We start from the raw sequence: 21,698 nt of genomic DNA, 5'->3' as shown, positions 1-21,698 counted from the left end.
TTTTTTTTTTTTTTTTTTTTTTTTTGTACTGGGGATTGAACTCAGGGGCACTTAACCACATCCCCAGCCCTTTTTTATATTTTATTTTATTTACAGACAGGGTCTCACTGAATTGTTTACGGTCTCAATAAGTTGCTGAATCTGGCTTTGAACTCACGATCCTCCTGTCTCAGCCTTCCAAGCCATTGGGATTACAGGTGGTGCCACCATACCTAGCTTAAATGTATATTTTAAAAAAGAAAAAAAAGATACTTTCCCTGAGAGAATTACTAAACTAGAACTTTGTACTTAAAAATATGGCCACAAACCTCTGCAAGTTGTCTTTGTAACTCTGCTATCTTCTGTTCATAAATCATTTTTCTGTCAGACACAATAGCCATTAAGTTAAATCGAATTTCACCTTCACTGTACCTAGAAAAGAGTTATTTTAAGATTTTTACAGAATTACAAAACCATTGCTATTAAGCTAATCCACTATGAGTAAACCATTATTCTTTGTGATAGTTACCCTATCAACTGGCTAATAATTCAAATTGGCATTTCTAAAAGTTTTTGAATATGAAAAAGTAATAATAACTATAGCAAAAAATTTAGCTAAATTTCATCACAAATATTTGTAAATGTTCTAAGTGTTAATTACACTTAAAACATTTGAAGTAATAAATTTTATGTAACATGTTTCATCATTTTCCCTAACTTTATAAGAAATAATGAAAATTCATTTATTTAAAAGTATCTGAAAACAGAATAAACTAAGACCCCACATTTGTTGGATTAATTATATTGGAATCTTATTATTATTATTATTTTTGGTACCAGGGATTGAACTCAGGGGCACTCAATTACTGAGCCCTATTTTGTATTTTATTCAGAGACATGATCTCAATGAGTTGCTTGGAGCCTCACTTTTGCTGAGGCTCTCTTCAAACTCCAAATCCTCCTGCCTCAGCCTCCCGAGATGCTGGGATTACAGGCATGTGCCACTGTGCCCAGCTATGCTTGAATCTTGATTGTAATTACTCCTGACTGCACAATTTTTTCAAAGTCATGATACAGTTTCTATTTTTAATTAATATATTTTAAATTTTTATTTCTACCTTATATATAAATATGTAAAACATTTATGCATTTCATTAATATAATGTATAATTATATGTTGTAGTGAAATTTCTGAATGTTGTTTTTTACTACTCTGATACCAATGAAATCTCTTATAGCATAAGCTTGTTTACAGTAGAAACTGACATTTTAAAAATTATCTATAACATGTATATGGCACTTACTCAAGATAAAAACATATAAAAAAGTTAAGCCCATTTTGCATTAGGTCACCTCCATTGGTTTCTCACAGTTCTATTCATGAGACAGAACACAGCCTAATAAAAGCATGAAATATGTAAAAACTGTTTTAAAATTTTCACTTGAGGAATTTGCATGTTCCTATTCTTCCCATTAAGTTCAACATCCAGAACATATATATTAGAAAGAGACAAAGACCAAATGTTCAAATGAGAGAGAAGGCAGACAAGCTAGGGAACTCAAGACCCAAGAATGACATGATGATGAATTCCCTGAGTTCTCTTTATGCCTCATTCATCATTCATCCAAGACTTGGAAATGAAGAAACCAGCAACAGCCAAAAAGAAAAAATAAAAAGTCCAACAAAAATCTGTTCTTGCTAGTCAATCAGAACAGGGGCAGTGTGGCAAGACAGAAAACTTCTGGATAATAATTATTCTGCTGTAGCCAAACACAACAATGATCCCACTCCAAACCACATCAACAAAAGTGAAGAAGAGAGCCTAGACTTCCCACCTCACTAGGCTGTAATGAGGCACCCAAGTTAGTGTCAAAATGAAGACTTGAGTAGTGAGTTGGGAATTTTATTCCTGCCAGGTGAAAATAACAATACCTATTTGCACTATTAGAGGACGTTGAATAGAAACCAAAACAATCATTTAATGGCAAAGAAGCCCATCCCTGTCCCACTTCAGTATCAGTAGAAGCCATGCAGGGATCTGTTAACAAGGCACTCTGACCTCTCACAAACAGAATGGTATCCATGGAAGCCTTGTTTGCAGGCCCAAACCCGGATCCCTGCCCAGCAATAACAAGGAAACCAAGGAACCTCTTCCCTCCTTAATAGAAGCTGTGTAGAAAACCTGAACTTACAATCCTATCTGGCAGTAATGAAGAAGCACCTCCAATTTACCCTGCCAGAGCAGTGTTCATTAAAAACAGTGGAAACATGGGCTGGAGTTGTGTCTCAGAGGTAGAGCATTCGCCCAGCATGCATGAGACACTGGGTTCGATCCTCAGCACCACATAAAGTAAAATAAAGACATTGTGTCCATCTATAACTAAAAAAGAAATATTATTTTTTAAAAAACAGCAAAAACAGAACTTTTAATTATTTGCTTATTTATTATCAGAAATTGAACCCAAGGGGCATTCAACCACTGAGCCACATCCCCAACCCATTTTATTTTGAGACCAGGCCTCAGTAAATTGCATAGGACCTCACTAAACTGCTGAGGCTGGCCTTCAACTTGGGATCCTCTTGTCTCAGCCTCTGGTCTGCTGGGATTACAGGCATGAGCCACCATGTCCAGCCAAAACAGAGCTTATTTAATGAGACCCAGAGTCTTATTATATAATACCCAGAATGTTCAGGTTCATACTTAAACCATGAAAATCTCAAACTGAATAAATAATCCACCTGATAGATAATGAGATGACAGATGGCAAACTTATCTTACAAAGATAAGAGTTGTAAAAAAATGTTTCAAGGAGCAATTACAAATACACTAGAAACAAGTGAAAAATGAAAAGTCTCAACAAAAAAACAAGATACTAAACAGGGACAAATGGAAATTTTATTATAACCCAAATAAAAAATAAACCTCAATGGATGGGCTCAAACAGGAAAATGGAATGGAGGGTACTCCCAGAGGAAAGAATCAGTGAACTTTTTAAAATACAGAACAACAGAAATTACCCAATCTGAACCAAGAAAATAAATAGACAAAATTAATAGAGCCTCAGGGACCTGTGGGACTAAATAAAAGATCCAACATTCAAGTCCTTGGGGTCCAGGAAAGGGAGGAGAAAAAGGGTGAGGTTTACAAAGTATTCCAAGGTATAATGGCTGAAAACTTTCCAAATTTGACTCAACATATACCTATAGATTTAAGAAGCTGAGCAAATCCCAAAACACAATGTAGTCAAATTTCTAAAAGCTAAAGAGAAGGAAAAATATCTTGAGAGCAGCATGTGAGAAACGCCATGCCTACAGGAGAATGACAATGCATTTACAGTAAAAAAAAAAAAAAAAAATGGTGGCCAAAAGGAAGTGGCATAAAATTTTTCAAGTGCTGAAAGAAAAGAATGTCAATCCAGAATTCTGTATCTAGTGAAAATATCCTTCAGGAATCAAAGAAAAATTTAAATATTTTGGATTAAGAAAAACAAGAAATCTGTTCATTTAGAACTTACTCTTTGGATAAGCTAACAATTTTCTAAGCAGAAAGGAAATGATAAAGAAAGGTATCCTGGGCTGGGGTTGTGGCTCAGTGGTAGCATGCTCGTGCATGAGGTTCAATCCTCAGTACCACATAAAAGTAAAATAAAGATTATTGTGTCCACCTAAAACTAAATAATAAACATTAAAAAAGAAAAAGAAAGAAAGGTATCCTGGAACACCAGGAAGGAATAACAAAATGAAAAGAACTTAAAAAATGGTTAAATAAAATGTTTCCTTCTCTTTAACTTTTGTTAAATTATGTTTTGTGTTAAAGTGAAAATCATACTGTTTTCAGTCAACCACAGTGGTACACAGCTGTAATCCTAATGGCTCAGGAGGCAGAGGCAGGAGTATCACAAACTTGAGGCCGCCTCAACAATTTAGCAAGCCTCTAAACAACTTAGTGAGACCCTGTCTCAAAATTTTAAAAAAGGGCTGGGGATGTATCTCAGTGGTAAAGTGCCCCTGAGTCCTATCCTGAGTACCAAAGGAGAGGGGAAAAAGGTTTTCCTAAAATGTATACAGAAGAATTATTTAACTGTGTTATATAGAGTATGTAAAGGAAGGTAAGGTTCTGTATTACACCCACACAGGTAAAACGTTGACACCAATAGACTGTGACAAACTTAAAAACCACTAAAAACAAAATACAAGTAATACACTAAGCCAAATGTAGTGGTGCATGATTATAATCCCAGCTACTTGGGAGGCTAAAGCAGGAGATTCACAAGCTGGAGATCAGCCTGGGCAACTTAGTGAGATCCTATATCAAAACAAATAATTAAAAGGGTTGGGGAGGTATCTCATAGCACAACATCCCTGGTTTCAATCCTCAGTAACTAACACACACACACACACACACACACAAGAAATACACTAAGAATAATACATATAAATAAAAATGGAATTTCAAAAGTATTTAAATAACTTACAGTAGGCAGAAAATAGAAAATAAAACAAAAACAAAGAAAAATGGCAGAATTAATCATAACATATAATTACATTAAATGTACACTTAATTTCAGATCTTATAAATTCACTGCATTTGATGTAAGTGATCTCAATACATCAAATAAATGACTCCCTTAAAAAAAAAACTCACTTTAATTATGATATGAGTAAGTTAAAAATAGAAAAAAGGAAAACAAAAATCATACATATGTTAATCCAAAGAAGCAAGAGTAGCTACATAGACAGACAAACTTCACAGGAAAGAAAACTATTAGAGACTGAGAGGGCAAAAGGGACATTATGTATTGATAAAAATGTTCATCCAAAAACAAGAAACAGTAATGATAAATATGCATGCACCAAACAACTCAGCTGGAAAATGCATGAAGCAAAAATGATAAAGCTGAAAGGAGAAATAAATTCAAAGTTGTCCCTTTTTTGCAAATGATTTGATTATCTATGTAGAAAAATGCCATAAAATTTAGATATGTTCAGTACAGAGGATGTAAGACAAAGGGTGAAAAAAACAATTTTATTTCCATGTATTAGCAATGATGACATGGAAACAAAAAATTAAAATACAATATCATTTATAATATCACTCAAAAGAATATGAAGTGCTTGGGTATAAATCAGACAAAATGTGTACAGGATTTATATACCAAAAGCCACAAAATGCTGATAAAAGAATGCCCCCCCCACACACAGGGCATACAAAAATAAATAAATAGAAGAAATTTAGAGATCTAAATAAATGCAGAGACCAGATTCATATTGGAAAACTCAACATACTACAGATAACAATTCTCCTCAAATTGATCTAAATGTTTAATACAATTCCTATCACAATTCTATCTAAGAATTTTTGTGGCTACAGAGAAAATAAAAAATGAAAATTTATACTAGAAAGCAGAGGAACCAGAATAGCTACAACAATTTCAAAGAAAGAAATGAAGTTGAAGGCAACAGTCTGCCTCATTTCAAGACATAGCTACAACAACCAAGACTGTGTGCTACTGTCAGGACAATAGATGAATAATAAATCCCAAAATAGAATCATTCAAATATGCCTAATTTGATTTTTAAAGGTTCAGGAAGAATTCAGTAGAAAATGGGTAGTCTTTTCTAACAACTGATGATAGAGCAATTGAATATGTGTAAGTATAAACAAAAAACAACAATAACAAAAAAATCTTGACCTAAATGCCAAACCATATACAGAACTACCTAAAGCAGATCACAGATTTAATATAAAATAAACTATAAACATTCTAAGGAAAAGAAAAAGAAAACAGGATCTAGGGCGAGGCAAAGCACTTTTAATCTTGTGAACAAAAATATAATTCACAGCAAGAAATATTGATAAATAGAACTTCACTGGGAATAAGACTCTGCTCTATAAGAAACCATGTTGAAAGGATGGGCTACAGACTAGAAGATAGTATTTGCAGGCAACATGTCTGACCAAGAACAAGTATTTTAAAAACACAGGGGGCTCAACAGTCAAAAATTAGAAAATGGGCAGAGGACATAAAGAGATTTTTAACATCATCAGTCAATAGGAAAATATAGACAAAAAATCACAATGAAATATAAGAATGGATAAAACAAAATAATTTGACACCACCAAATACTAGAAAGGATGCAGAGAGAAACTGGATTATTCATATTTTCTAGGAAAGTAAAATAGCGTAACCACTATGGAAAAGAGTTTGGTAGTTTCTGAAAAAACTAAACATGCATTTACCATAAAACTTTATGGACACTCCTATGCATTTATCTCATTTATATTTATATGAAAGTGTACAAAAATGCTTACTGCAGTTTTATTCATAATAGCAAAAAACGCCTATGTAATCCATATGTTTTTCAATGAGTTAATAGGCAAAAAACTGATATGTTCACACCAGAGTAGTACACATCAACTAAGAATAAACTACTGATATATTTAACAACTCAGAATAATCTCCAGTTATGTTGAGTGAAAAAAAAACTAATGTAAAAAGATAACACAATGTACGATTCCATTTATTTGCTCTGTCTTGATGATATCAATGTTAATATCCTGGCTGTGATATTATACTATAGTTTTTGCAAGATACTACCATGCAAGGTAGAATACACAATATGTCTATATTCTTTCTTATAACTGAGTATGAATATATAATTACCTCTAAATAATTGAGTATTTAAAAAGCCATCAAAAACAAAATTTTAAAAAACATCAATCTATACAAATATTTGAAAACATCTCACTTAATGGAGACTAGCACATTTAAATTCTCTAAAGTTATGTCATATCTGACATCCATGTAAAATTTGGACATTTTTAGAAATAGATTTCCTGAATGCATTAATGCAATCAAAAGTAATGTTCTACATACAGTGCTCAAGAAAAAACAAACAAAACTAAAATCCTGAATGTTTATGCCAATGAAATTAGCTGAGCATTTACTTTTGTATTCTTTTTTCTATGACTGGCCTTACTGCGCTGATCCAGTCATCTTGATTGCAAGCACCTAGAAAGAAATTTTAAAACCAATTAAAACAAAAATAAGCGTAATCAACATCAACACTCCCTCAAAAATCTTTCTATAAGTGCGTTTAGCAAATTCAGGACAGTAAGTCATTTTAGCATTACTATATTAAGCTTTAATTCTTATTGTCTTGATTAAAGATTAGGAGAAAGAATATTAGCATAATTTGTACTGTCATATTATTGTCTTACATGGGAGATACTAAGCAAATATTTGAGGAAGTAACAAATTAGGAAGTTTACTCATTTAAATTCACAATCCTGTGAGATAAGGATAACTACCCTGACTTTACAGATGATAAAACTATAAGATTAGAAAGACTAACCCACATGTTAGGACAAAATAAGGATTCAATCCTTATTTACCTGACTCCCACAATCCTAACTCAAAAATTAAAAAGTGAAATCCATCCATAATGTGAGTCCAAAACGTAAGAATAAATATTTTTAAAAATTTAAATTTAATGGGCTGGGGATGTGGCTCAAGCGGTAGCGCGCTCGCCTGGCATGCATGCGGCCCGGGTTCGATCCTCAGCACGACGTACAAACAAAGATGTTGTGTCCGCCGATAACTAAAAAAACATAAATATTGAAATTCTCTCTCTTTCTCTCTCTCTCTTTCTCCCTCTCTCACTCTCTCTTTAAAAAGAAAATTAAATTTAAAAAAAAAGTACAAAATTTTATGAATAGCATATAATATCAGATTCTCAACTAAAACAAGTTCTGCTGGACTTCATTCAATCCATTTTAAAAAGGAAAAGAGAAAATTTAATAAGCTCATAATAAGGAGTTAAAATTATTTATGGCTGGGCTTGGATGCAGTACAAGTTCCTGGGTTCAATTCCCAGCACTGTGGGGGGCAAAAAAAAAAAACAAATTTTTGTGGATCATTGTTTTAGTATTATTTCAGAACTACAGACTGTACCCTTAATAACCATTTATCATCTTTCCTTAAGGTTAAAGACAGGGTAAGAGAAGGACAATTTTTCCCTTTAGTAAAAAGAAGAGCACAATAACATTCTATCTAAATACAAAGAAAGATATTTAATAGGAGATTACTGAACAGTAAATTAAAGTGATTGTTAATGATCCAACTTCAAATTAAAAAAAAAAAAAATTTACTGTACTTGGGACTGAACCTCAGCCTCACAAGACGCTGGGATTACAAGCATGAGCCACCATACTCAAGCCAAATGAAAATATTTTATTCCAAGATGATGTAAGAAATGCTTGTTATCCCCCAGTAAATAAAAATGATAATAACAACCTTTTAAATTTACTGAGTATTTTTTTAAGTTAACTGGAAAATAAAATATAAATTATGTAATCTGTGGGTTAAAAAAATATTTTCTCTTAGAAAAAAAATTAAAGGTCAATTGAATTATTGCAGTTAACATGTCATTCCTATGTTATTTTAATTCCATAAAAAGCTAACACTTTCATATTATACGACCTTATAGTAACCTCCACTTTTAAAACGTAAGCAGTACTATAGTTTAAATAAAGATGAATAGTCAACTTTTTTGTCCTTGTCAAAATAAATACTAGGGCTGGGGTTGTGTCGGAGGTAGAGCGCTTGCCTAGCTTGCAACAAGCACTCACCTCGATCCTCAGCACTACATAATAAAAATAAAATAAAGATATTGTGTCAATCTACAACTAAAAAATAAATGTTTTTAAAAAAAAAGTTAAACACCAAGAAACCAGATTACCTAAATCAATTGGTCCTTCTCTTAATCCATCTAATTCATACAGTCTTCCATTAACAGGAACATAACTGACAAAGTGAAAAGCATCTTCTTCTTTGGCTGATGTTTTTGCATCAAATTCAAACATTTGCTGTCTATAGTTAAGAAAAAAACAATGAGACAAAGAAACAAAAACAGAAACTGTACTTATTTAATATAAAGACTCATTACCTGGCAAAACTGTTGTGTACTTGTCGAATCACATCTGAATTGCTCAGTGCCAAACCCTTCATCTAAAATAATTTTAGAAGCAGTATATTAAAATAAGAACAATGACAAAGAGGTCATTTTAGGATTAGGAAGAAGATTTTACTCACAGCTGCATCAAAACTTTGTGAAAATTCTTTAAACTCTGATAATGTCTCTCCTAAATGAACATCTTGATGGGTACAGTTCAACAACACACTTACAATGGCTTGAGTGGCACATGCATTGTTAATTACCTATAAAACATAAAAGCAAAGATATTATTAATTTTTTAAGTTTTTAACTGGTGAAAGTGACCCCCAAAATATATTAATAGTTTCCAATTTTTATTTCATAGTCTTAGCCGAAAAATAATAAAAATGTTTGATTTCTAGTCTAGTCTATTTTCAGAAATTGGTTGCAATTCTGGAGTTGATTCTAGAAAACAAATGAACTTATAACATTAATGAAAGCCAATTCAGTTAAGGTTACAAGACCAATCATCCAACATAGCTGATTAAGCCAAATGAACTTATCCTCCCTTCACACTCACTTCCTCCTAAACATATTTCTGCCTATCCAACCCAGCACAAACTTTTAACTCATCTACGTCACTTTTAGATAATCCTGCAACAACTCATATTAGTTTCTACTCTCATTTGAATCCTCCCAAATATGTCCACTCAATCAGTTTTTACAGTTTTGTACTCCAGCTATTAAAATGTTCATTTAACAAAAAAAGCTACAGCCATGTAGCTTTCTAGGCACTTCACATATAACAAATTTCTTTTGTTTTGGCACCAGGGATTAAACGTAGGGGTGTTCAAACACTGAGTCACATCCTCAACCCCCACCAATTTTTATTTTTTATTCAAGACAGGGTCTCACTAAATGGCTCAGAGCCTCACTAAGTTGCTGAGGCTGGCTTGAGATCTTCCTACCTCAGCCTCCGGAGCTACTGGGATTACAGGCCTGTGCCCCATGCCTGGCTCATCCAGAACCTGACTCATGCTAGATAAATGCTACAATCCTCACCCCTAATTTTTTCTTTCTTCTTTTTTTGAGTGCAGGGGGATCTAACTCAGGGCCTCATACATGCTAAGCAGCTGCTATACCACTGAGCAACAACCCCAGCCTAAAGAAGCAACATTCTTATTCTTGTTTTATACTTGTGAAAGCTGAGACACAAAAAGGTTAAGACTATATTCTCAACTAAGGTACTTTCTCTTACTCCCCATCTTAACAGACATGATAAGACTGTGTTTTCCATTCTCTTCTTTCCAATTCCTAACAAATATAATACCACTCCATTTCTATAATTCCTCTATGAAAGTAATATGTATTCAAAATCATCTCAGAATTAATGATTTAGAGGAGATCTGGAATCCAATTAACATTGTCACTAATTTCTATTAACATAAACTTTGATGTGAATCAGTTCTTTACTGAATTTGGATGACAAGTTTTAATGATTAAAGAAGACCATAAATGTGGCTAACTAAAACTTTCTAATATTTAACGTTCCCTTATCTTGGGCCAAAATTACCTAGGATAAAATTGTCTGATGACAGCAGTACAGTGAAGTCAGAGTTCACACATTCTTTCAAAATCATGACACATTAAAGATACACTATATAATCAATGCTGGGTTACATAGCAAAGCTTTTAGAGTTATCTATGAAACATTTCTATGACCTAAGGACTTCAAATCTGCAACCTACCACTTTACAATTTTTTTTTACAGAAGTAGAAAAAAATGTCCTATAGTTGCTGATATTTCTCTTTTGATGTGAATAACAATTTATAAAGTCCATGAACAATTATAGCTTATAGCTCATCTTGTGCATGTGTCTCAAGAAGAGTAATGACAGTGTACATGGGAACATGGGAATAAAAATACTTCAAGTTTTAAAAAGAGTTTAGTACCACTAGGTGGTTATGCTATACACAGTAAAGAATTACCAAAAGAAGGGGAAAAAAATTAAAAAGTATAGCCACTCTTTCAAACAATATTTGCCAGACTTTGTGGAAAATGTTGAACAGTGAACAAGAGAGATGTGATCTTTGTCCTTATGAAACCAACATAATATTACCATATATATGTGTGTCTATACATAGATATTTGTGCATATTTGAGAAAAGTTTGTAACTTATGCTACAAAAAACCTAATGCAATATATATTATTTATGTGATCCCCAACTTTTTAAATTCTTTATTATGAATATTCTATATACTCTGGTTTTTAACACATTTTAAAGTTAAGTAGTAGAGTTCAACAACAGAAACAAAAATAGAACAGGGGTCACAAGCAGAGCTAGCCCAAAACCTTAAGAATTTGGCTTGAATTCCTTTGATGGGGTATACACTTTAGTTTATCAGAGCTCTTTCATTTCATGTCTCGTATACACAACAATTCACATATTGATGTTGTCAACCTGATACTGCAGGCATTTGATTATGTAACCTTGTACTCAAGAATAACTTCTTTTCAAAACTTATGAAAAAAAAAATGGTAGATGCCTGGGGAATAATACTCAGCCTAAAGTACTACATATATAATCAATCTTCATTGAGTCATAGCTATAGCAATATACACAAACTAAATTTTAACATTTATTAACAGTCCAGAAAAAAACAGTATAGAAGGTAAATTATGGTTTCTTAAAGGAAATGTTACTTTAAAATGTGCCTATAATTCTAGCAAGTAGCTGGCTGATTAGGGAAGCAAAGACAGGCAGACCCCTTGAGCCCAGGAGTTTGAACACCTGGGCAACATAGCAAGACCCCATCTCAAAATAACAAAACTTTCTAAAAAGTAGAGATAAATGTGCTGCTCATCACCAAAAAAAAAAAAAAAAAAAAAAAAAAAAAAAAAAAAAAATGAACAATAAAACCAAAAGAGTTAAAGAAGAAATCATTTTACAATGGAGTATCAGATAAGGTTTCCCTATATGTGAAATTTTAACAGGGCTTTGAAAACTTGGACCTAGAGAACAGAGAATGAAATTTATTCTATGAAATAAAGAGTTTGAACAAAGAAACAAAATAAGACAATATATTTAAGAGGTAAAGAGCATACTGATTTACAGTAAATCACTGACCTTGAGGATTACTATAAGAGTAAAAAGTTTTACTAGGGAAATAAAAATTAATACTGCTTCAGAAAGACTCAGGTTTGTAGGAATGATTGAAGGGAACTGAAACCAGTCATCTGGTGATAATGACAGTGTGAAGTAACTAGTAAAAGGTGGAAAATTAATAAAGAATAAATCACTTTCACACCAATATGCAAATAAAAATCCAGAAGAAACCATTTTGAAAACTTATGCAGAAATGGAGAAATTCTGACAAAAAGTATCCTAATTCAAACTAACAAAAAAAGATAGAAACAGCCTGAATGGTCCTTTATTAAAGTGAAACAGTGGTTAAAAAAAAAAAAAAATACTCTCAAATAGAAAACAATCTCAGATGATTTTATACACCAATTCTGTCAAAATTTAAAGAAACAGATCATTTTACACACACACTTTATAACTTTAAAAGAGGAAATTCCATCTCATTTCATCTAAAAAAGTCAAAGTCATCACAAAAAGAAAAATTGAGGCACATTTCATTAATAATATTGATTTTAAAAGCCTGAAACAAAATACTATTTAATCCAATAGTATATAAAAAGAAACCGCACCATGACTTAATGGAGCTATTGGATGACTTAATATTAGAAAAATTCATAAATGTAATTAACTGAAGTAACCTACCAAAAAGGAAATAAACAAAATCATCTAGAGGCAGAAAAAGCCTTTGAAAAAATTTAATATCCTTTCATAATAGACATTTGCTATTTAATAAGAGAACTGTTACATAAGAATATATTTTTAAACAATTTCCTTATCTTAAAAAATTACATTAAAAAAAGCTGTAGTAAATATCCTAAATGGGTAAATAGTAAAAGTATTCCTTTTAAAGTCACAAATGATTTTACAGGAAATCTCAGCCAGGCAATAAGACAAAATAATTATAATAATAATAGTAATAGTAATTAGATCCAAAAGAATTATAAAAAAAAAAAAAACTGGGGTTATTTGAAGATGATATGGTCATTTAGTTAGAAACACTCCATTCCTCCCCAAAATCCAACAAATTATTACAGAAAATAGGAAAGTTTTAGCAGGATGGCTAAATATATTAATACATAAAAGTGAATTGCATTTCTTAATACCAGTACAAATACTAGGAAAAAGTAACTGAAAATGAGATATTTACAACTATAATAAGATATCAAGAAATGAAGAATTAGCTGGGCATGGTGGTGCATGCCTTTAATCCCAGTGACTCAGGAAGCTGAGGAAAGAGGATTGTTGAGTTCAAAGCCAGCCTCAGCAAAAGCGAGACCCATCTCTAAATAAAATATAACAGGGCTGGGGATGTGGCTCAGTGGCCAAGTGCCCCTGAGTTCAATCCCCCAGTACCGAAAAAGAAATGAAGACTAAATCTAACAAAAGATCTATATCTACAGAAATGTCACCTGACAAAATTATGCAACATTTTAAAATTCTAAATATAAAGAAATAGGAACCGACGATGTTCAGAAAGGTATACATTCTCCTTCGATATATATATATATATATATATATATATATTTATTCAGTGCTACTACTGTCACAATTGTAACACGATTTTTCATACAATTTGGTAAGATTATAAAATTTCCACAAAAAGCATAGGACTAAGGCAGCAGAGTTATTTCTGGAAAAAACAAGAGAAACGACCCATTACATATCATAACTTCAGAAGTCCAGACAATATTTAAGTACCATCATAAAGTTAACTGAGTAGCAAAAATTAAAAAGGCCCAAGGATGTCATGTATTGGAATATGTGGTTTTTGTGCTAGTGAAAGTATAAACTGAAGAAATACTGAGAAAACATTTTGATACTGCCTCCTAAAGTTGTACATTTACCTGTCAGATGAAGTAGTATTTCTACTTCCAGAAGTACTGAAGGGCAAACTTGCATAAATAAAACAGGAAATGTACTAAAAAGTTTATAGCCCCACATAATTCACAGTAACACAAATGGAAAACCTAAATGGCAACCAACATCTACAGAAAAGCAAACAAACATGACCAATTATGTCCATGCAATTGATATTATGAACTATCATGATAAACAACTTATGCATATTTTTTTTTTTTTTTTGGTGTGTGTATGTGTGTGGTACTGGGGATTGAACCCAGAGATGCTTTACCATTGAGCTATGTCCCCAGCCCTTTTATTTTTCATTTTGACACAGGCTCTTTTTAAGTTGCTCAAATTGCCCTTCAACTTTTGATCTTCCTGCCTCAACCAACTGAGCCAATGGGATTATAGGCATGTACCACTGTGCCCAGCTACGCATGAAATTTAATAACATGATATTAAATGACAAAAAAATGTATATAGAGTGTGATACTTTTTATTGAGTAAAATTGTATATACACACATCTTTTTAGGATAAAAATAATACCCAGTGGCTCGGAAGGCTGAGGCAGGAAGACTGGGAGTTCAAAAGCAGCCTCAGCAAAAGCAAGGCACTAAGCAACTCATTAAGACCTCGCCTCTAAATAAAATACAAAATAGGGCTGGGGATGTGGCTCAGTGGCCCAGTGCTCCCGAGTTCAATCCCCAGTACCTCTTCCCCCCAAAAAAGAAAAAAATATATATGTACACATACATACACATATATACATGAAGAAAAGCACAGAAATGATAAATAGAATCAATGTGACAGTTACACTAGATAGAAGGAGGGAAGGTAAAGGTTATGTTGAACAAAGGGTAGGAAAGGAAGAAAAACAGATGAAGTTTACAGTAGGTGGTGAGTTCTTAGGCACTTACTACATTTCTTAAAATACAGAACTATATAACAAAATAAATAAATGGAATCCATGAATTGACCAATCATTAAGTGTGTATCATCTCTCAGGAATTATCATAACTCCATTCTTTGTACTTTAACAGTAAACTTTCTTAAGGAAAAAAGAAAAACACAGGCATCACCATTGATATGACTTCCTCCTTTGTTCTCATGCAATCCATTACACATTAAAGGTGCTACCTATACCTACTAAATATTACTGCTTTCCTATCTGTTCACATATTTTCACATGGATTTCTGCAAAAGCTTCTTGGTAATATCTACTTTTAAATTCTGTACCATTTCTCTTTTTTTGGTACTGGGGATTGTATCCAAGGGTGCTTTGCCATTGAGCAATATTTCTAGGCCTTTTAATTTTTTATTTTGAGATAAAGTCTACCTAAATTGCTTAGGGCCTTGCTAAATTGTTCAGGCTGGCCTTGAACTTGTGATCCTCTTGCCTTATCCTCCCAAATCACTGGGATTACAGGTGCGTGCTACTGCAACCCAGCTCCATATCACTTCTCAAATGCATTCCCAATTCTGCAAGATCTCTTTTAATGAAAATCTGATCATGTCATCCTTTCAAATATACTTCAATAACCTATCAACTTAAAATATCTTCCATGGTCTGACCTGTCTGCATGTACAAGTTAACAGTTGTTCTCCCATATCTATCTTCTCCTCATAAAAGATCAGACTACCACATTTTACCTAGGCCCATGGCCACACAGAATGAAGACAAATTCCCTAGTCTCCTTTACAGTTTAACTCAAGTTATTGAGTTTTAGACAAAGAGAAGAAAGCTTGTGACCCAGGTAAATCTAGAAAAGGTCCATAAAAGAAACAAAGTGTACAACTGTCCCCTTCTTGCTGTCTGAAATATGGAAATGAAAGAACAGACGAAGTAATAGCAATCATCTTAGACCATTAAGAAACCTCTGGAATAGAAGACATACACAAAGGAACAAAATGAAAAAACCTGCAACCTTGATGGCTTTGGACATGAAAGGGGGAGGGAGACTATTTGTTATAAACAATTATTTCTCTAAACCTAACTGTATTTAAACCTAATATACCGTGTATTCACCTTCATATCTCAGGACCTCTCCCCTTTGCTCTCTATTTCCAGCAATACTGGCTTCCCTCTACTATCTTTTATTCGTCTCACTTCCATGTGCTATAAAGCTATTATTAACCTGGAATGATCCTCAACCTCTCTTCCTAGTTAATACCTACTTAACCTTTATATAACAGCATCTGTCACTTACTCAGAGAGACATTCTTAAGACTTCCCTGACAACATCAAACCCCATTTTTATGTGTGTAGCAAAGAACTTAATCTCACCTAAAGAAAAGTATGGCCACTTGGCCCAGGAAGCCCTTGAAAAGTCACGCCCAAGAAAATGTCTTTGTTTACCTAGGGGCTTTGGTCCACACTGATTCTAAAAAGGAGAATGTGAGTGGAAGCTTTGGGTCAGCATTATCAGTTCAATCTCCTGTGGAGCTAAAGACTGAGCTCAGCCACATGGGTAACCAACCACACCTACGTGACTCAGGCCCAGTAAGTATAACCATCAAGAACCAGTTCCTGTTCCCTGGATGGCAATAATCTGCATACTGTCACACAAAGCATTGCCAAGAAAGTACCATCTGTGATAACACTAGAAGACAGCTGGAAGCTCCACATAGAACTCTCTTCTAGGTTCTTCCCTACATGTCTCTTCCCTGATTTTATTTATCTATTTTTGATACTGGGGATTGAACAGGATGGGGAGGCTTAACAACTGAGCCACATCCCCAGCCTTTTTTTACTTTTATTTTGAGACAGTCTCACTAAGTTGTTTGGGGCCATACTAAATTGCTGAGGCTGGCCTCAAACTTGCAATCCTGAGTCTCAGCCTTCCAATTGCTGGGATTACAGCATATGCCACTGTGCCTGGCTTCCCTGATTTTAATCTGTATCTTTTTTCTGTAATAACCCTTCAGTGTGGGAATGGGGATGTGGCTCAAGTGGTAACGTGCTCACCTGGCCTGTGTGAGGCACTGGGTTCGATCCTCAGCACCACATAAAAATAAAATAAAGATATAAAAAACAAAAAAATTGCCCTACAAATGTGAAATAAGTTAAAAAAGAAAAAAAAAACTTCAGTGTAACAACTTTCAGGGATGTCTGTGAGCCTTTCTAGCAGATTATAGAACCTGAGGGCTGTCTTGTGAACTCCTCACATTGCAATTGCTATCAACAGTGAGTGGGACACCAAACTCAATAGCTGGTGACCAAGTGAGGATTTTTAGATTAATCACAAATTTCGTAATAGTGCTTTCATTTCACTCCATGTAGTACATATGACACCATTGTAATTCTGCATTTAATTTATTAATTCCAATCTCCTATACTATACTCTAAACACCTCTGAGGGCAGGCATCATGACAGCTTTTCATTCTTTAAGCACCTAGCACAATATCTGCCATATTTTAAGTGCTAATCATTCTTTCCTAAAAGAAAAAACAAGAGTCAGACACTGAAGCATGGTTTTAAGTAAGTAAAGCATGCCTTAGTTTTTTCATTAGTGAAACAGTAATAAGAATGCAATGTTTTACATAGAAGTGTTACCAAAATGTCATTTCTGGATCCTTATATACAATCTGCAATTACTAGGATATAATTTCTTTTCTGGATATAAATAGAGACAGAGACAGAGACAGAGAGACAAAGAGAGAGACACTGACTGTTGTGTCTCTTTTTTGGATTTTTTGTTTTTTTAAGCAGGCAGGCAGTTCTGGGGATTGAACCAAGGTTCTCTCACGTGCAAGGCAAGCACTCTACCACTAAGCTATAAGACCAGCCCTTGATATTTCATTAATCAATGATATACACACATATACTTCCAATTACAGTAGATGACTAGCATAACATGGCCAATGTTACCTCTCTAAAGGATATAACTCCATCTATAAATAGCAACACTATACATTTAATCTGTATAACCTTATCACAAGTAAAAATGATTTTAATTCTTTTTTTTTCATCTGAAAATACTCCTAAGAGTCTAAACAGAATTGGAAGCTACTGAAGACTAAAATCAAGAATTATATATTTTGGACTGGGGCTGAAGCTCAGTGGTCGAGCACTTAGATCACATGTTTGAGGCACTGCATCCTCAGCATCATATAAAAATAAATACATAAAAAGATATTGTGTCCATTTTCAACTAAAATTATAAAAAAATAATTATATATTTAGCTAATGTGCATACAAGTCTCCTAGCTTAGGCTTATAAGAGTCATATACTAATAAAACTAACATTAATGGAGAATTAGTGATCTATCAGTTTAATAAAAACTGCTAGCAATAATACAATACAAAATTGATATTATTAGGGAATCACTAATTTGACATCTTAATAAAGACAGCTAAAATATAATACACATAAAATATTAAAATACAGTAAAATAGAAATGGAACACAGAAATAGAAAACTGTCAAGTGACTCCAGAAATTATAAATTCAAACTCTAGTATAGTATCATTTCTTTTTCTTTACAGTTTTTCATACACCTTAAAAATACCTAGGCCTTTATAAATCAGACATCTTTAATGTCTTGCTGTTAGTGACTTCCAGAGTCCTTTATAACAGTCTTAGAGATGAACAGTTCAGTCTATATTTTTTGGATATCTACTATGTACCAGAAACTATTTTTAAAAATAAAACTCCTAACTCCCAGGTTTATAGTCTGTGTGGAAGAAATACAATTAAATACACAGACACATAAAAAATATGTAAGACTTTAAGAGTGGTTATTTCTAGAACAGGAATTATTAAGTACTTCTTTTTTAACTCACATGTCCTAAAATGCTTAAATTTTATATAATAGATGTATATATTCCACTTATTGATCAAATGAGTCAAACTATTAAAAAAATGGCTAGTAGAGACGTAAGGTACTACAAGGATATTCACTTTCACAACTTTATTTCTGTAATATAAGTACTGCTATCTGGGGAAAAAAATGACAAGAATACAAACAGTAATGACTACTAAAGAACATTTTCACACTATTGGTCAGACTGTACATTAGTACAACCACTATGGAAATCAGTATATAGGTTCCTCAAAAGACTAGGCATGGAAGGAATCACCATATGACCCAGCTATATCACAATATTTATCCTAAAAAATTAAAGTCATCATATTATAGTAATACATGCATACTCTTGTTTATAACAGCACAATTCAGATTAGTCAAAAAAGCAGCATAGGAGTCCATCAATGGATGAGTACATAAAGAAAATGTGGTGTATATATACACATTTTTATATGGAGTTTTATTCAGCCATAAGGAAAAATGAATTTTGTCATTTGCAAAAAAATAGATGGAACTTGAGAACATTATGTTAAGCAAAAAAAGTTCAATTTGGAAGGTCAAGGGTCATATATTTTCTCTCATATGTGGAAGTTAGAGAGGAAAAAGTAAAAGAAAGGTGGGGAAGCTGACCTCATGAAAATCAAAAGGAAATCGGTATAGTAAAGGAACCAGGAAAAGGGAGAAGGGAAGGAAAAGGGGAAATACTGGAGAAGGACATTAGCCAAATTATATTTTTATATTGTGTGCATGTACAAATATGTAACAACAAATCCATTAATGTACAACTATAATGCACCAATAAAAATATAGAAAAATAAATAAAACCCTAAAAAATGGTACTTTCCTAAACCATAATAATAAAACCATATTTTCTTTAAAATAAGAGAAAATTCTAATTTCTCTAAAAATACTCAATTTAGAAAGTCAAAGAAAAATGCAAAGAAGCAATAAAAGAAAAAGGAAAACATATTACCAAGTAGAAAAGCAAAGACTTGACCTATAAGTTAGCAATAAGAACAAGCATTTTTGTTTTTCCACCTTTCTAAAAGTTAATCATGGCTGGGTGTAGTGGCACATGCCTGTAATCCCAGTGGCTAGGGAGGGAGGTTGTGGCAGCAGGATCGTATCGTAAGTTCAAAGCCAGCCTCAGCAATGGTGAGGCACTAAGCAACTAAGTGAAACCCTGTCTCTAAATAAAATTTATAAAAAAGGGCTGGGGATTTGGCTCAGTGGCCAAGTGCCCCTGAGTTCAATCCCCCATACCAAAAAAAAGGTTAATCTTAATTATACTAAGCAATTTTGGGGATCTCTTAAATATAAGCGTAATTTTAAAACAAATGCAATCATATTTAGCTTGAACTTTAAACAATAATCAAATTAATCAAACTAATTTATGAAAATAATCATTCCCTTTTTCAGCTTTTCTAAATGATAAGCCAGATGATATTCAGGCATTCAGCAAAGTGAATTAAACTCAACTTCTGATCATTGTATAAACTAGAACAATAATTATTAAAGTGTAGTCCATGGATCTCTAGGAATACCTAAGACCTTTCTTTCTTAATGGGTTTGTAAGTTCAAAGAAAATGAATTGTTTCCATAACAATCCTAAGAGAGTTTTTATCTTTTTTCCTGTTTTTCCATCTTCACAGATGGCACAAAAGCAATGGTGTAAAAGTGCTGGTATTTTAGCACAAATCTAAATGTTGTATTAAATGTTTCATTGACACATATAGTTCAAAAAAAATCAAATGAAACAAAGATCCAGTTTTATCAAAAAATATCTTTGATACAAAACCAGTGAAAGTTATTTGTATTAAATTTTGACCTTGGAGTACAATTTTTTAATATTCTGTGTAATGAAATAGGAAATAAAAAAAAAGAACTGCTATGTATCAAGATATGCTTGTTATTTCAAGAAAAGGGACTTGTATGATAGTTTGTTATCAGTTAAGTTGGCACCTTTTTTTGGAACACCATTTTTATTTGACATAATACTTTTGTGTGTGTGTGGTGCTGGGGATTGAACCCAGGGCCTTGTGTATGCAAGGCAAGCACTCTACCAACTGAGCTGTATCCCAGGCAAGCACTCTACCAACTGAGCTATATCCCCAGCCCTAATATTTTATTTTACTTATTTATTTTTATGTGGTGCTGAAAATTGAACCCAGTGCGCACTGTTACACATGCCAGGCAAGCACTCTACCACTGAGCTACAACCCCAGCCCAATACCATTTTTGTTTGATAGAACAAATGGAAGACAAATATGGTTTTCAGATAAGGCATTTGGCAAATATTTTCTTAAAACTTAGTGAAAATGAACCAATGATTTTTGAAAAAAACTCCTGATACTTGTTACTGACAAAATTTGCACTTTCAAGTAAAAATTAGAATTTTGTAAAATTTGGGACCAACATTGTGAGCTCAAAAATTTCCTGATACTTAATGATTTTTCCAAGGATACAGACAGAGACATTAACAATGTGATTCACTGCTATTATCAAATCACATCAAAAGTCAACACTTAGAAGAGGTATAAAAATCAGGAAATTTTCCACAAGACCAACCCATGATGTTTCAAAATCATTCAAGATCAAAAAATCCACTTGAGGGCTGGGGATGTGGCTCAAGCGGTAGCGCACTCGCCTGGCATGCGTGTGGCCTGGGTTCAATCCTCAGCACCATATACAAAGATGTTGTGTCCGCCGAAAACTAAAAAATAAATATTAAAAAATTCTCTCTCTCTCTCTCTCTCTCTCTTTAAAAAAAAGGACATACAGTCAATCAACAAGTACATGAAAAAATGCTCAACATCTCTAGCTGTCAGAGAAATGCAAATCAAAACCACCCTAAGATACCATCTCACTCCAGTAAGATTGGCAGCCATTAGGAAGTCAAACAACAACAAGTGCTGGCGAGGATGTGGGGAAAAGGGTACACTTGTACATTGCTGGTGGGACTGCAGATTGGTGCAGCCAATTTGGAAA

General features: G+C 33.3%; 1 protein-coding gene across 11 annotated transcripts in view; it reads right to left on the bottom strand.

Annotated features, from left to right (window-relative positions):
• The window catches only part of Uchl5 (ubiquitin C-terminal hydrolase L5), a 43,768-nt gene that overhangs the window by 10,906 nt on the left and 11,164 nt on the right, over nucleotides 1–21,698 (bottom strand). For all 11 annotated transcript variants that reach the window (XR_007349946.1, XR_007349947.1, XR_007349945.1 and 8 more), the window contains 5 exons: nucleotides 9,076–9,201; nucleotides 8,930–8,991; nucleotides 8,723–8,853; nucleotides 6,930–6,993; nucleotides 309–411 (listed from right to left, as the gene is read on the bottom strand). Coding sequence is in view for 8 of the 11 variants with exons in the window: in XM_048809807.1 (XP_048665764.1) it covers nucleotides 309–411; nucleotides 6,930–6,993; nucleotides 8,723–8,853; nucleotides 8,930–8,991; nucleotides 9,076–9,201 (486 nt within the window). In the remaining 3 variants the exon portion in view is untranslated. The remainder of the gene's footprint in view (nucleotides 1–308; nucleotides 412–6,929; nucleotides 6,994–8,722; nucleotides 8,854–8,929; nucleotides 8,992–9,075; nucleotides 9,202–21,698) is intronic.

Source organism: Marmota marmota, unplaced genomic scaffold (assembly GCF_001458135.2).
Source record: "Marmota marmota marmota unplaced genomic scaffold, marMar, whole genome shotgun sequence".
NCBI classification, from domain to species: Eukaryota; Metazoa; Chordata; class Mammalia; order Rodentia; family Sciuridae; genus Marmota; species Marmota marmota.
Note: the sequence above shows the minus strand (reverse complement) of the source record. Positions and strands in the feature narration are given on the sequence as shown.